The sequence below is a fragment of the Podarcis melisellensis genome (genome assembly GCF_964234715.1).
Source record: "Podarcis melisellensis genome assembly, chromosome: 15".
NCBI lineage: Eukaryota > Metazoa > Chordata > Lepidosauria > Squamata > Lacertidae > Podarcis > Podarcis melisellensis.
Genome location: NC_138532.1, coordinates 21,803,984 through 21,819,566, shown reverse-complemented (window position 1 = coordinate 21,819,566; position 15,583 = coordinate 21,803,984). Strand labels below are relative to the sequence as shown.

The 15,583-nt window shown below is 46.8% G+C and overlaps 1 protein-coding gene across 2 annotated transcripts in view; it reads right to left on the bottom strand.

The window, feature by feature from the left end:
- Window positions 1–10,647, bottom strand: part of POU2F3 (POU class 2 homeobox 3) — an 88,986-nt gene extending 78,339 nt beyond the window's left edge. The window contains exon 1 of one of the 2 annotated variants that reach the window (XM_081889957.1): window positions 10,459–10,647. In XM_081889957.1, coding sequence (XP_081746083.1) covers window positions 10,459–10,486 — 28 coding nt within the window. In that variant the 5' untranslated portion in view covers window positions 10,487–10,647. The remainder of the gene's footprint in view (window positions 1–10,458) is intronic. The other variant, XM_081889955.1, reaches the window with a different exon arrangement.
- Between the last annotated feature and the right edge of the window lie 4,936 nt (window positions 10,648–15,583).

Genomic DNA, 15,583 nt, shown 5'->3' with positions numbered 1-15,583 from the left:
CTATATCCCATTACTTTGCTGCAAGTGGCTTTTACATGACGTGAAAGCGCAACTATAACACGAAAATTAATGGTTAGGGAAACTTCGGGGACAGGGAATGAACTGCTGTGTGAATGCAGCCTATGTCCCACATATTGGGAGTGGGTGGTGCTGTGGTCTAAACCACTGAGCCTCTTGGGCTTGCTGTTCCAATCCCCATGACGGGGTGAGCTCCCATTGCTCTGTCCCAGCTCCTGCCAACCTAGCAGTTCGAAAACACACCAGTGCAAGTAGATAAATAGGTACTGGTGTGATGGGAAGGTAAACAGCATTTCTGTATGCTCCATCATGGTGTTCTGTTGTGCCAGAAGCAGTTTAGTCATGCTGGCCACATGACCCGGAAAGCTGTCTGTGGACAAACGCTGGCTCCGTTGGCCTGAAAGCGAGATGAACGCCGCAACCCCATAGTTGCCTTTGACTGGACTTAACCATCCAGGAGTCCTTTACCTTTACCTACAGGTATGTCCCACATTTTCTTCTCAATGGGTATAGAACCAGGTGCAGAAAAGAAGAAGCCCACATTTAAATAAACCTGGATAGCTTTGGAAGGGCACTTTTAACTCTTTGCATCCTAACTGGAAGAGTACTGGGTTTTTGTTGTGTGTTTTTTTTGTAAGAAACAATTTGCATAAGCTTCCACTAGCCAATTCCCCCGGAGGGTTTTTGGGTTTTTTTGAGAACAGAAGAGTGATTTGCATCAGTTAATAACACTATTTATAACACTCGCTCGCTCTGTGCCTGTTCTCTGCGGTTTTGCCAGGTGAGCTCTCCATTAAAGAGACATCACTCGGAATCAGGCAAAACTCCGTGATATGTAATTGTTCTCATCAAACATACCAAGAAGGAGATAATTGACATAGCTTTTTTCATATCCCCCGCATGTTACAAGACCGCAGAGAACCAATCCAAGGATAACAAAAGATAATCTGAAGGTTTAGGAAATGAGAAGGGTTGACAAAGGAGCTTGAAAGAAGTATCAAAGCTCCATCTCGGAAGAGTGTGACTTGTGGCAGCTTCAAATCTTGATAAAAATGATGAACACAGGAAGCTGCCATTTACTGACTTGGACCATTGGTCCATCTAGCCCAGTATTATCTACAGTGTCTGGTAGCAGCTCTCCAGGGTTTCAGACAGGACCTATTTTCTCAACCCTAACTAGAGATGCTGGGGATTGAACCGAGTCCTTCTGCATGCAAAGCAGATGCTCTATCCCTGAGCTACAGTTCCTCCCTTTTAAAAATCGGTACTTGTGGGATGGGCGAGACAATGCTTTTTTCATGCCTTCTCACATGGAACAGTTTGGCAGGTCAAGAGGACTTCAAGGGCAGCCATATCTCCCCGCCCTCCAAGCATCCCTATTTTCCAGTTTCCGATTTGATCCCGGAATGTCCCGCTTTTCCCTAGGACATTCCTATTTTCATTGGAGAAATGTTGGAGGGTATGTATCAGATCCGGGCCTGGAGTTATCCAGACCAGACTCCCTAGTCAAGGGTCTTGAACTGCATAGGTAGAAGGTCTCGCACTGTGGAGAAACAATGGCCACGATGCTAGGCTCCAAGGAGGTATTTATCCCAGTTCTGGCCAATCCGAAGGCTTCATATTGCCTGCCAATCACAGGGGCTGATGTCACACACAGAGAGATACAACTATTCCCGTTCTAAGGCTGAGGGGCCTCACCATACACACACAGTCCTAGGTAGCTCACTGCATGGAGTTCATGTGCTAGTTCATGGATTCCTGGGGCAAGTCCTCAACAGCATGAATATCATTGAATAAACCCTGAATTTGGTATCTGGCTCATCAGCGCTCTGGGTACTTGTACACAAAGCATTCACCGGGAACACCAATATGGTGGCAGTCAGATCCAGATCCAAAGAACACTCATATACTCTTGAAATCTCCTGCTGAGGCAGGGGATGATTTAATCTAGGACATAAGAACACAAAAAGAGCCTGAAACACTGGACAGGGCAATAGCTCAGGGGTAGCATATCTGCCTTGTATCCAGAACGTCCCAGGTTCAATCCCCCGTATTGCCAGATACAGCTGGGAGAGACTCCTGCCTGAAACACTGGAGAGCTTCTGCCAGTCAGTGTAGACACTATTGAGCTAGATGGACTGATGTTTCAATTCAGTACAAGGGAGCTTTCTATTTTCCTATACTGTACTTTCTCTGGACATGAAGGTTTCATTTATCCATTAATGGTGGTTGGCAGATCTAACCTTCACCATGAAGCTTCCTCATCTAGTTGTAAAGTAACCTCAAGACTGGACTACTGCAATGCACTCTGTGTGGGGCTGCCCTTGGGTCTGGCCTGGAAGCTTCAGCTGGTACTGAATGATGCAGATAGACTGGTGATGGGAACTGTCTACCACCAGAACATGACACCGGGGTTGAAAGCACTGGTTTTCCATCAGGTACTGGGTCTGGTTCAAGACTCTTATACTGGTGTACAAAGCTGTAGATAATGTAGGCGCAGTATGTCCCAAGTCAATCACTGAAACAAGAAGTTGTGCCTTCAGTTGTGGGTTTGCCTCTGTGGAACTCCCTTCCACTAGAAGTCAGGCAGCCACTGGCACTGCTGAGTTTCAGGCACCTGGTTAAATCCAGCTTATTTTAGGAGGCCTTTCCATCACAAGAGTTCCTCTGATGTTTTAATTTGTTTTTCTCAAGTTCTTTGTTTCAGCCACAAAACTTACTTCACGATCCTGGGCCATTCACCGCCTCTCAGCCTAAGCCTACCTCACAGGGTTGTTGTGGTGATAAAATGGGGAAGGGGAGAATCATGTAGGCTACCTCTTGCTCCTAGACCAACCCCCTGCAATGCAGGAATATGCAGCTGTCCCATGTGGGGATCGAACTTGCCACCTTGGCGTTATCAGCACCATGCTCTAATCAACTGAGCTACAGAGACTTGTGCTAAATACATCAGAGCTATTGCCAACTTCAGGAACCCCAGTTGGAGCACATTCAGCCCAGGAACACCTGCTCTCAGTCCTGGCCTGGCCCTGGTACAGAGAACAGATCTCTGATCGGGATATGCCTGGAGCTCTTGCCAACCTGCCCGATGTAATTAAATTGGATCTAACATCAAACAGCCTCGTTATGGTAACTGGAGGATGGTGTCACGTGTAGCAAGACTAGCCAACCGCCCTGGAATTCCGACTGTGTAAACACCTTCAGACCTGAAGCTATAAGCCAACTGAACTGCTGGAAATGTAGGTTAGGAAGTGGGTCTGGCTCAAGAGGAGTTTGCTGGCTTGACACACCAGACCCAGCTTGCCAGAGATGGGAAGGGTGACCTTTCCTTCTCCTGCCCATTCCCCCTGGCACTGTCACTGCATGAGAAATCCCAAGCGGAAAGTGAGATGCAAGTTCTTCCTAAGGCAACTCCAGTGCCTTTGAAAGGGAAGAGCTGGCCCTCGATGTCTTGCACAACCAAGCCAGACTAGTCAGTTTCATTACCACACAGAGCAAGTTTCGCCCATCAGCATTCCCACACAGCAACCTTGCTTCAGTTGGACTGCAAGACAAAGTGATTCTGCAAAGCCAAAGAGGAGCAGCAAGTAGGCTTTTTTAATAATAATAATAAAAGCCTGCCGCTACCTGCACTGCAGAAGAGGCAAGCAACCTTTCAGTTTGACATAAAAAAACTCGAAAGTGAGTGGCCCCTTCAAGCCAGAGGATTTGCTACAAGCCAAAGAGCAGAAGGTGGGGAAGGAGGCTGGTTTTGACATTTTTGCTGTTGCCTCCTGTCCTACCAAAGAGGACCAAAGCAGGATTTCAGTTTGAATTTTATAGAAAAATCTCTCAAAAGTGACTTGCCTCTTCAGCAAATGGAAATACCTCTGGCTGTTCAACACTCCCTCACCCCCTGCAACGCTTTCCATCACAGTCTCTTAGGGCCCATCTGAAAGTGTACCAAAACTACTGACAATCCCCAGAACACATTAAATGCCCAGCCAACTTTGTCAAATCTGGCTCAACTAACCCCACACATGTCTACTCACTCCCACTAAGTTCAATGGGATTTACTCCCAGGTAAATGAGTAGAGAGTTGAAGGACTGAAGTTCTGTAAGGTGAGATATTCATGCTGCCAATTAGCAGGTGGCTTTCTCCTGTCATTTCTGTGCGCTGTTGATGGTTTCTCTGGCTACCTATTGCATTGTTAGTCATTAGCCCAAAAGCATGGTGAAAGAACACTTCAACATGAGTTACTTGTTTCTCACCAAGGCAGAGCAAAATGGTGGTTTGCCTCACATTATTCACATAGGAAGAGTCCTCAATCTCCAATTCCAGTTAATCTTCCTACAATTGTTTTCAATTATCCATAAGGCATGTTTCAGAATATAAGAAAAGCTCATATATCTGAGAGCTCAAACTCTTTGTATTGTTTCTGATAGAAAACTCCTCAAAAACCTCAAAATCGGATAATTTTCTGTTAACAATCTCTTTTACTTTGTTTAAAAACATACCAATGTAGCTTTTCAGGCAACAAGAGAAAGCCCATCATTCCCTTTATTTCCGATGTTCAGGTGTGAGTGCCGATCCTAATATAGCTAAAATAGAAACATCCACATAGAACTGGGTTGCAGTAGTACAAAAATCTTTTAGGGGAGGGGAACCTTCAGTGTGATGAGAAGGGCCCCTCCCAAAAAAACAACGTCCCAAGCATGTACATCGGCCACAGAATGCTGGCTAAATGTTGAGTGGGAGAGAAAATAGAACGGAATGACCTGGAGGAGGGCAGGGCTGGCTGGCTGGCTGGCATACTAAACACTAGCACTCCGCACTGCAAAATTGTGTTGCAGGTCCCACTCATTCACCACTCTGTGCCTTTGTGTCTTTTCACCATGGGAGACAGTAGCTTGTCAAACAGCCCCAAAGATAAGTGGATTTCTTTGGAATTTGCCTCTCTCTGTGCTCTGCTTCTCCATAATCAAAGAGAATTTCTAAAATCAAATGCTGGATTTGAGCAGGTACCTTTTAGCATCTTGAATGAAGAACACCAGAACCACATAGCTGCTGAACCCTGCTAATGACCCATCTATTCCGCAACCTCTGTTTCCCACAGAAGCCAAACAGATGGCTCCAGAAAACTCGCAGGCAGGGCATGAAGGCAGCAGACCTCTCCCACTCATATTTGTAAGACCCCTGCAGGAGCAGACCAAAGGCCCATCTAGTCCAGCATCCTATTCACACAGCCCAAATGCAGAACCTGAGCACAACAGCACGTAGAACATAGCCTTATCCCCCATAAATGTGCCTAATCCTCTTAAAAAGTTATTTCCAGGTCCCCATCTCCCTCTGTATTGATCTAACACTGCATGGGGGGAGACTGCTATCTTGATGAAATTGTGGTTGCACCTTTTCGTATGACGTTCCATTGACTATCATACGAGTTCCTGCACACTAGGGGACACTTGGCAAAAATGAATCGTTATGCAATTATCTGTACAAATTACATTAAAGCCAGCTTTTTTGCATTGTTTTTTCAAAGCATGCTGCAAGAACACTGAAAGAATTAAGTAAAGGAATCGACCCATTAGTGTGGCAGCAATCAATTCCCTGGAACTCCTTTCCTATTGATATTAGGCAAGTGCCTTTGTTTTGCTTCCTAAAATCCTTTTTCTTTAGGAAAGCCTAACCAGGCATACCATTTTTATTACGTATGCTTGTTACTTAAATAGTTGAGTTTAATCAACAATTTCATAGAATCTTAGAATTGAAGAGTTGAAAGACACCCAAAGTGTTGCCTAGTCCAACACTCTGAAATGCTAAAGAGCTCCTGACAAACAGCCACTCAAGCTCTGTTTAAAAACTTTCAGTGAGTGAGGGAGAGGCCATCACCTTCCCAGATAGTCCTTTCCACTATCGGGTAGCTCTTACCACCAGAAAGTATCCCCTGATGTTTAAATGGAATCTCCTTTCTTGTAATTTGAACCCATTAGTTTGGGTCCTCTCCTCCGGAGCACCAGAAACAACCTTGCGCCATGTGACAATCCTTCAGATATTTGAAGATGGCTATCATATCAGCACTCAGTCTTCTCCAAGCAAAACATACCCAACTCCCTCAACCATTCCTCATAATTTGATGTATATAATCATGCCTGATAGTTTTCAGTTTTGAATTTTATGAGCATTTTTCTTTTCCTTACATGCAGGCTCCCCCCCCCCCCCCGGATTAAGTGGTATATAAATCTCATGGGACAGATAAAAAAAATAACTAAATAAGGGGAATGAAAGCTGTAGCAAACTAAACTGGCACACAGAATTCAGTACCTAATTGGGATTCATTTACTTTTTAAAGAAATCCCCAGATGAATGGAGGTTTCCTAAGGCACTGGCTCCAGTTGAGAAACAGGACCAAGTTAACAGAGAACTGCAAAAACCTTCCTCAAGAGCACATGGCAATGCTTGTGGCAGGAATAAACTCGGGATTTCACAGCTAATCAATACTAAACCACTTAATCACTAAATGATACTAGTTGTCTCAGGATTATTCTATGGATATGTCTAAGCTATAAAACTAACGCACCTCCCTTTTTGGTGATACCCTTGTGTGGTCAATGGGGTCGCTGCTTTCTTGAATATTATGTTGCTTGGCTAAATAAACAAGTGCCGAATATTCTGTGGGAAGCGTGGTTGTGCAGGATTTTCACAAACACAACACTGCAATGTTTGCCAGCACGTAGGATTTTGATGTTCACATATCCAAGATCACATCTCCTTCTTCTCCACCTCCACCCCAAGGGCCAGCTGCCATGTTTGTGATAAGGCTTAGAAGATTCATGAGAGAGATAGCAGTTCATCATACGGCACATGGCTAAAGTAGGGCATTCACTCCCCCAAGATGTAGTGATGGCCCCCCAACTTGCATGGCTTGTAAAGAGGACGAGACACATTCATGGAGGACAAAGCTATCAATGGTTACTAACCCTGGGGATTCTGTTCTAACTCCACTGTCAGAGTTCTGGATTCTGGTTGCTGGGAACTGCAGGAGGGGAGAGTACTGTTGTGCTCAGGTCCTGCTTGAGGATTCCCCACAGGCATCTGATTGGCCACTGTGAGAACAGGATGCTGTACTAGGTGGGCCATTGGCCTGATCCAGCAGGCTCTTCTTCTGCTCTTATAGCTAATATCTTTCCTGCCAAACTCTATGGATGCTAGTCAACTGGCACGCTCCCAGTTTCATGCCATATCCTTAAGCTCATGTTTCTAAATTAGTTGCCCTTCCTTCCTTTGAACATGGCAAGGCAAAACTCAGAGTGCTGCCCATGGCCAAGTGAAATCTTCACCGAGAGAAGGTTACCCGTGAGCGCAGGAAAATAGGTTGTACTTTCTGAGTTACACAAACACACACACATATTCATGAACCGCTAATGTGTTGACAGCTCAGCTGATTCAGAGATAGTCCTAGAATTCCTTCTTTTCTAACCAACTCGTTGCTATGGGTTCATCTTAAAGAAAGCCTAAACAAACTTTAGCAAAGGCTATACAATATTATTTTTATTATTGCAAACCAGTGGCTCTGTAGGCATATAAGTATGCAATAAAAACCACAGCCAAACATGAAACATTTCAATGGTGACCTTAAGTCAGGAATGGGGAACCTGTGACCTTCTTGATGTTCTTTGGACACTCAAATGCGGAACATAGGAAGCTACATTATAGCGAGTCAGACCATCTAGGTCAGTACTGCACTGACTGTCAACGGCTCTCCAAGATTTCAGGCATGGATATTCCCAGCCCTACCTGAAGATGTCGGGGATTGAACCTGGGACCTTCTGCAGGCAAAGCAGACGCTCGACCCCTGAGCGACGGTCTTTCCCATGAGCTGAAGTCCAACAACCTCTAGAGGGCTGCAATTCCCTCTCCCTTGCTTTAAAAAAAAACAGCCTTAGCAGACAGACATGGGGGCAGAGCTCTAGAGATGTGACGCCACCACAAATAAGACCCAGTCAGCGGTAGCTGTCCCACATCTCTTGGGAAGGTGGGGGAATCAGAAGATGAACTATAACAAAATCCTCGCCTAATGGGCAGGTTCATGCAGTCCTTCCCATGATCTGTTAAGAGGAGGAGTGAGCAACCTCTGCCCCTCCAAATCCCATCAGCCACCATAGCTAATGGTCAGGGATGATGGGAACTGGAGTCGATCTGAAGGACTAGAAGTTGCCCAGCTGCAGGCCTTCCAAGTGTCCCTATTTTCCAGGGACAGTCCCAAATATACAGAAAGTGTCCCGGTTTCCAATTTGATTCCAGAATATCCCGCTTTTCCTTAGGATGTCCCTGTTTTCATCGGAGAAATGTCAGAGGGTATGCAGCTGCAGTTTAGGGCTTCTAGGCCCAAACCAGCCCTTTAAAACTGGGAATGGAAATAAACAGAAAGCCTGGAAGCAGGGCTGAAATGTGTTCCTAATAGCCTCACAGCTGTGTTCTAAACTGGTTGTAGTGCCTGGGAAGACCTGTGTGAAGCACATTGAGAAATCTGGTGCAGATGTTATTGTGGCCAACTCACATGTTGCATCATGCTCAGCCTTTCGCTCAAAAATTTTGCTCAGGATGCTGCTGCTCAGGTCCGTGACCTTGGGCTGCCAGCAAAAAAGCAACCTGCGGCAGGTCAGTGTCCTGAATGGACAAACAAGGTTGAGAATGTCCATTTTGGATTCAGTGTAAAAGAGAACCCACTGGCTGCCCACAGGCAGCTGTGCTATGAAGCCAACTACAGATGCCTGATATCTCTTAAGCGACATGTGCACCAGAGGTTTAAAGCACATGATGTTCTCACCCTGCAAAGAATCCTCTGTGAGAGGGAAACTACAGTTTCCAGGATCCTGTGGGGAGAAAGCCATGTGCTTCAAATGCACATTAAATGTATGGCATGCCTGCAACCGTATGGAGATGCCCGGATCTTTGAACAATGCGCAGTCAAGAGGATTTGGCATCACACGGCACTGAAGCTCTGAAATGAGATAGCTGATAACTGTGCCACATGTGCAGGGCTAAAGTGTGAGATTGGTAGGAATACCCCCTGGGCTGGGAATCCAGGAATCAGCTTGGCCCACTTCTAAATTGTGTCACCTTTTATTATGCATTGTGACACGCCATCTCCATTCCCCAGAGTGGTCTGAAACATCTGGGAGCAGAAGGTCAGCAAAGGTTGGTTCCCCATCCTTCAATTCAAAAGTGAGAAAGACAACATCTCCACCACCTGACTCCAGGTGTGTGTGGTTTCCCTCTGTGAGGCTGGGAAGCTGGTATGGATTGCTTTGTCACAAGGGGGAAAGCATTCAGCACAGGCTCAGGGGCTCTGTTGATGCTTTGTATTCTCTTAGTTGTCAAACACAGGCTTCAAAGCATAGCTTGGGTTAGACTGGGGGGGAAAATTGCCTAGTCCTCAACTAGGTCTTCCTCCAGCTTTTAATTTATCTAGGTACACAGGGAAGCTACATAACACATACCAGACCATTGGCCCACCTAGATCAGTGCTGTTTGCACTGAATGGCAGCTGCTCTCCTGGATTTGAGATGAAGTGTTTCACAGGAGGCCAGGGAGGTTGGGATCAGCTTTAAAAAAAACTGTATCTTAAAAAAGATCAGCTCAAAAGGAAAGGAAAGGAAAGGAAAGGAAAGGAAAGGAAAGGAAAGAAAAGAAAAGAAAAGAAAAGAAAAGAAAAGGCGAGTCTTCCTTTCCTTATCTATAGCCACACACAGCAAGAAGCTGCCAAAGACAACAACCCAGCTGGGTGTGCGGACATAAGGAAAGCTGCCTCTGCCTCTGCTTAAATCTACAAGTTTCTCTGTCTGCCTTCCTAACCATCATCACACTGCATGCTGCTGCCTCTGAGCCAAGGTTTTGCTCCAGAACTACGGTATTTTTTTAAATCTGTGCCAGTTGAGCACAGTCTTGGAAGGAGAGAGTATTCCTGGGCATGTGCAGACATCAACTTGCAGAGTCTACCGCCTGCAGCGGCCCCTGCATTCCTCAGAGCAGAAAGGATGGGGAGAGAGCCTTCGGGTCAAAGGACACGATGGCCACACTCAGCTCCAGGGCCTGTCAGATTCTGATGCTCCTGGGTCTCCCTGGCTTAGGCAAAGGTAGCATCCTGAGTCTGATTCCTCTCTCCTCCCTGTCCCACCGGAGCTGATTCCTAACAGCACAACCCACCAGCCTCACCTGATCCAGTTGCTGTTCTCATCCCCCCCCTCTCTAATACACACAAACAGGCATGTGCAGATCAAAACAGTGAGAGATCAGAGCAAACAGGAGCTTGTTTGGGGTGGAACTGACGGATCCAGGTGCCCCGAGGGACTTTCTCAAGGGTAAAGCTTGGAAGCCAGCCTCCTTCCCCAGCCTTTCCAAGAGAACAAGTCGAGCCATCCTGCTCCCTCTCCGCCTTGCCTCCGGAGGGCCCTTACCTGCGTGCCCCGGGTCCAGATTCACCATCCTGCCGGCTGAGAAGTACCTGCCGCAACCTGGCCAGCCCCCGCCCAAAGTGGTGGCCCGTGGGGTTGCCAGCTTCCCTCTGCCCCCTCCGCCAAGATTCCCCCCTTGCTGCTGCTGCTTCCTCCTCTCTTGCCAGCTGCTGCTGCTGCTGCTGCTCCTAGCACCTCTGGCTCAGCAATGCTTCTTGCCACACTGAGGCAGGTGAGCACATTGCCTTGCTGGGACCGCACCCCCTTCACACTAGTCATCTTGGGCAACAGGGATCATGGTTTTTTTATATATATTATTATTAAAAAACAACACACACACACACACACATCCTAGGAACCTGGCAGGAGGCCCATGCAAAGCAGGCAATTTGCATATTAGTAACCTCACTTGGGCAGAGTCCCTGCAGCACTGGCAGAAGGGAGGTGTGGCAGGAGAGAGCATGGAGGTGTGTGTGTGTGTTTATGTGCGGGTTGGAAAAGCAGGCAACTCCCCCCCTTCCGACCACACACACACACACACACACACGCCCTCAAACTCTGTTTGGGATATGCTGCAAAGAAGGATCTCTCCTTGCAAGATCTGGGGAGGGGGAAGAAGTGTGCTGGAGCTCACCCATCTGCTTTTTGGAAACAGGGGTGGCCTCTTTCCCTCTTGGAAAAGGGAGCCTTGGCTCATGCCTGGACACGTTGGAAAGCAGGGAAAAGAAGGCTTCTCCTGACTGACTGCTCAGCCCCCCAAAGCAGGCCTTTGATCTTCTTCAAAGACCCCAAAGTGAACCAGGATGATACTCCCAACTTCAGTCCTGGGAGAGCAGGCGGATGTTAGTCTGAGTAGGCATGGGAGAAAGAAGAGGGGTCTGTGAATAAGCACTCGTGATACCTGTATGAACACAGAGAAACTCAGGCCCAGAGGGGTGGGGCAGGCTGGGAGGTAGCATGACTTGCCCAAGGAGCCAGAGAGGGAGACTCAGGATCTGGGATTATTCGAGATTCTTTGCGCTCTCCAGCACATGTGCCCATCCAACCAGGTCACATCCACACAGCACTTCAGTTTCCCAGGCACTCTTTACAAAATGCAGTCATATCTAGTAGGGCTGCTGACACAGCTGTGCAATGGACTTCCCTACTAGGTGTTGGGCAAACCATTTGGGGCTTTCCTTATTCTGGAGAAGCATGTAATCAATACAAAGGGGATGCTGGTGCCACACCCAAGATTGGAACTTCAGGTCTGGAGCTGGGTGGCTTTGGAAGCTACGAAATAAGAAATTATGTTCCTGGGGTTCAGAGGTGTTCTTCCTCTGTATATGCAGGTTCCATTTAGTTGTTGTGGCTATTTGTTGCTGTTGGGAACACAGGAAAATGCCTTCTACCGAGTCAAACAATTAGTCCATCTAGCTCAGTATTATATACACTGGTTGTGGGTGGCGCTCTGATCTAAACCACTGAGCTTCTTGGGCTTGCAGATCGGAAGGTGGGTGGTTCGAATCCCCGCGATGGGGTGAGCTCCCGTTGCTCTCTCCCAGCTCCTGCTAACCTAGCAGTTTGAAAGCATGCCAGTGCAAGTAGATAAATAGGTACCGCTGCGGCGGGAAGGTAAACAGTGTTTCCGTGAGCTCTGGCACTCATCACAGTCCTCCGTGTGCCAGTAGCGGTTTAGTCATGCTGGCCATATGACCTGGAAAACTGTCTGTGGACAAACGCTCGCTCCCTTGGTCTATAAGTGAGATGAGCGCTGCAACCCCTTTGACTGGGCTTAACTGTTTTTGACTGGACTTAACTGTCCAGGGGTCCTTTATCTTTACCTTTTACATTGACCTTTCACAGTGTCTCTCCAAGATTTCAGAAGGTGTCCTCTTCCAGACCTACCTGACGATGTCTTCAGGTAGGACCTTCTGCATGCAGATCAGATGCTCTCCCACTGAGCTATGCCCACCTTAAGCCCTTTAAACCCTTTGGTGTGAAGAGTACCGGTAAATGCTTGAAAGGAAGAGGAGGAGAAGCTATGGGGTTGCCAATCCATGGTTAGAACCAGACTGAATGTGTCCACAGGTCTCTTGGCCACAGACTTCCCAACAATGGCAAGACAGATTATATTTCTATTGAAATTATAGTAATGATGGCTAAGTATGCAACTCTATATACACATTAGCACATGCTAATTTTACGCAGCTCTGTGCCTTCTTTTGCCCTTTTTATCGGTGATGGATTTCCTTTTCCAGCAATGCATATTGCAACCATCTGGATGGTCTAGTGAGATCCTTGGATTGGCTCCGCTGACCCAGCACAACACCAAAAAGGCAGTTAAACTTAACTATCTGGACAAGGAGTACATTACCTGTGGCTAGGAATGGACATTTCCACATCATTTTGCTTCTTTAAAAGGTCATTTAAAATATTCAGCAGCATTTAGCTATTTGTCTCTCCTAATACTGTACTCAAATTTCTGCATGCAATTTTTCCTGATATGCACATTCTTGCAAATAATAATAATAATAATAATAATAATAATAATAATAATTTATCATGTGTACCCCACCCATGTGACTGGGTTGCCCCAGCCTTTCATTTTTTATGTTATTTTCACTAATAAATGCATATTTATGCTTGCTTTCCCCTAGCACATATTTGCTGAAGAACACTCCAAAGTTCAAAGCAGTGCGATTTTGGAAGGAGAACTGTGCTTTGGTCCTCCTATTGTTTTGGGAAAGTGAAAAGTAGGAAATTTTCACAGTAAAACTGAACTGAATTTCTCCACCTGCATCCCACCTCAGATATTCAATTCCCACTAGCAGCCGGGAGGATTAAGGGAGACAGGTGAGCCTGGCAGGGTGGGGAAACTGGCCAGCCTGATTACGAAAGAGTAGGGCAAGCTTTATGCAAATTATGCAAAGCTGTCAATCTGCATAAACTTTATGCAAATCAACAGTGAACCTTCCTTTCTGAAATCTGAGCTGCAACAACTCCCCCCATCCCTCTTCTAGAGTTTAGGTAAGGGAGAAGAACTCTCAGCCTGGCATCTACAATGCTGCCCCCCCCAAAAAAAAGAAATCTGCAGAAAAGAAGTGGGAAAGAAAACAAAATGCTGCTCTGCTCACATATGATGACATGCCTTCCAAAAGTCCATTATAGGAGTGTGAAAAATTCAGGAGAGAGAGAGAGAGAGAGAGAGATCAACAACCCCCCTTGCTTTTTGCAAAAGAACAAAGCAAGCAACACAAGAGCTCAGACTTCTCACCCTTCCCTCCCCCATTTTCTGCCCTAATATGCAAAGCAGAAATCTAGTGGGTAATATCACACATCATACACAGGGTTGCACCTGGTTCCCAGAGGTGCATTGCCACTGGTTTCTTGATATCTCTGTACACGAGGTTCACACATGCACTGTTCACATGTGCATCTAGTGTCCAGAGCTACGTTGCAGCTGGCTCCTTCATTTCTCTCTACAGGAGCAAAACAAGAGTGAGCCGCTTTTAAAAGCCTACAATGCCATTTTGGATGGTGAAAAGATGACAACACAATTTTGAGATAGATCAAATAGGCAATGGGATTCTGAAAGTCTTTGCCACCCTCCTTAAACTCTGAAGAGAGAGTCAACCAAAACTCTCTAGGGAGGGCTTAATAATCGGGGTGCCACAACCAAAAAAGGCCCTGCACCAGATCCCAACCAAACACGCTCCAGTGGTGCGGAGACAGATGGAGCAATGTCTCAGAAGAGGAGGGCAGGATGCTAGCAGCATTCATGTGGAGGGAAGCAGGTCATTTTTGCATTTTGAATTGGACCTGGAAATGAATCATAAGCTGGTAAAGGTGGTGGGAAGAGAGAGAGAGGACAGGCATAATACCAGAGACCACTCTGGCTGTTCAATCTGCAAGGGAGAACAAGGCATCCCACTGAGCTCCTGTGGTCCCCAAGTGCACAACTCTGGAATGGTTTTCTGCATGGAGACACTGACAGCTTGAAGCTGAAAGGAGGAAGGGAGTCCACTGAGAAGCCTTGGTCCTGATCCAGGGGAAATTAGAGCTGGCTCATCGATGGAAAGTCCTGGCATTCCATTTCTTTTCCCTTGATTCCGATATGTGATAAGCCCTCTTTAGAAATTACGCCCACGAGTTCAATCAGCAAGAGATCAGGGAGCGGCGTCTGGCACCAGCACCTTCTGTGCAAACATCTGCAACCATGGAAGCTTTCTTATGCAGAGCCTTACATGCAAAGGCTCCACGCTTCTGCTGTTCCCAGTCGCATGGAAGATTTCGCATGTACAAGACCACTTGTGAATGCTTCCCTGTTGCAGATCTCCACTCTTCATGCGTGTGAAGCAGGGGGCAGGATCGTCAGCAGGGGTGGGGGAATTCAGGGCAGAGGGCCAGATATTGGCCCTCAAGACTCTCCCCAAGCCACACCTCCTCTCTCCTGGCCAGAGAGAGCTGGTTGTGTGTGTGTAGCAACCAGCCTACCGATCTAAGTTAAAATGTATTATCTGCTGCTTTGGCCACTTTTGACTCATGTGCTGCCTGCCACTCCCATGTTGCCTAGAAGAAGAAGAAGAAGAGTTTGGATTTGATATCCCGCTTTATCACTACCCTAAGGAGTCTCAAAGCGGCTAACATTCTCTTTTCCCTTCCTTCCCCACAACAAACACTCTGTGAGGTGAGTGAGGCTGAGAGACTTCAGAGAAGTGTGACTAGCCCAAGGTCGCCCAGCAGCTGCATGTGGAGGAGCGGGGAAGCGAACCTGGTTCACCAGATTACGAGTCTACCACTCTTAACCACTACACCACACTGGCCCTCAGACTGGAAAACGACTCCACACCCGATTGAGCATAATTTCTGGAGAAGGCTGTAGTCAGCAGTTTCACACAAACCAATGGATTCAAATGACAAGAAAGGAGATCCCTACTAAACGTTAGGAATAATTTTCTGCTGGTAAGAGCTGTTCGGCGGTGGAATGGACCACCTCAGAAGGTGGTGGACTCTCTTTCACTGGAGGTTTCTGAACAGACGTTGGACAGTCTGCTGTCAGGGATGCTTTAGCTGTGCTTCCTCCATCGCACGGGATTGGAGTAGGTGAGCCTTGGGGTCACCTACTCTTCAATTTGCATAATTGTAT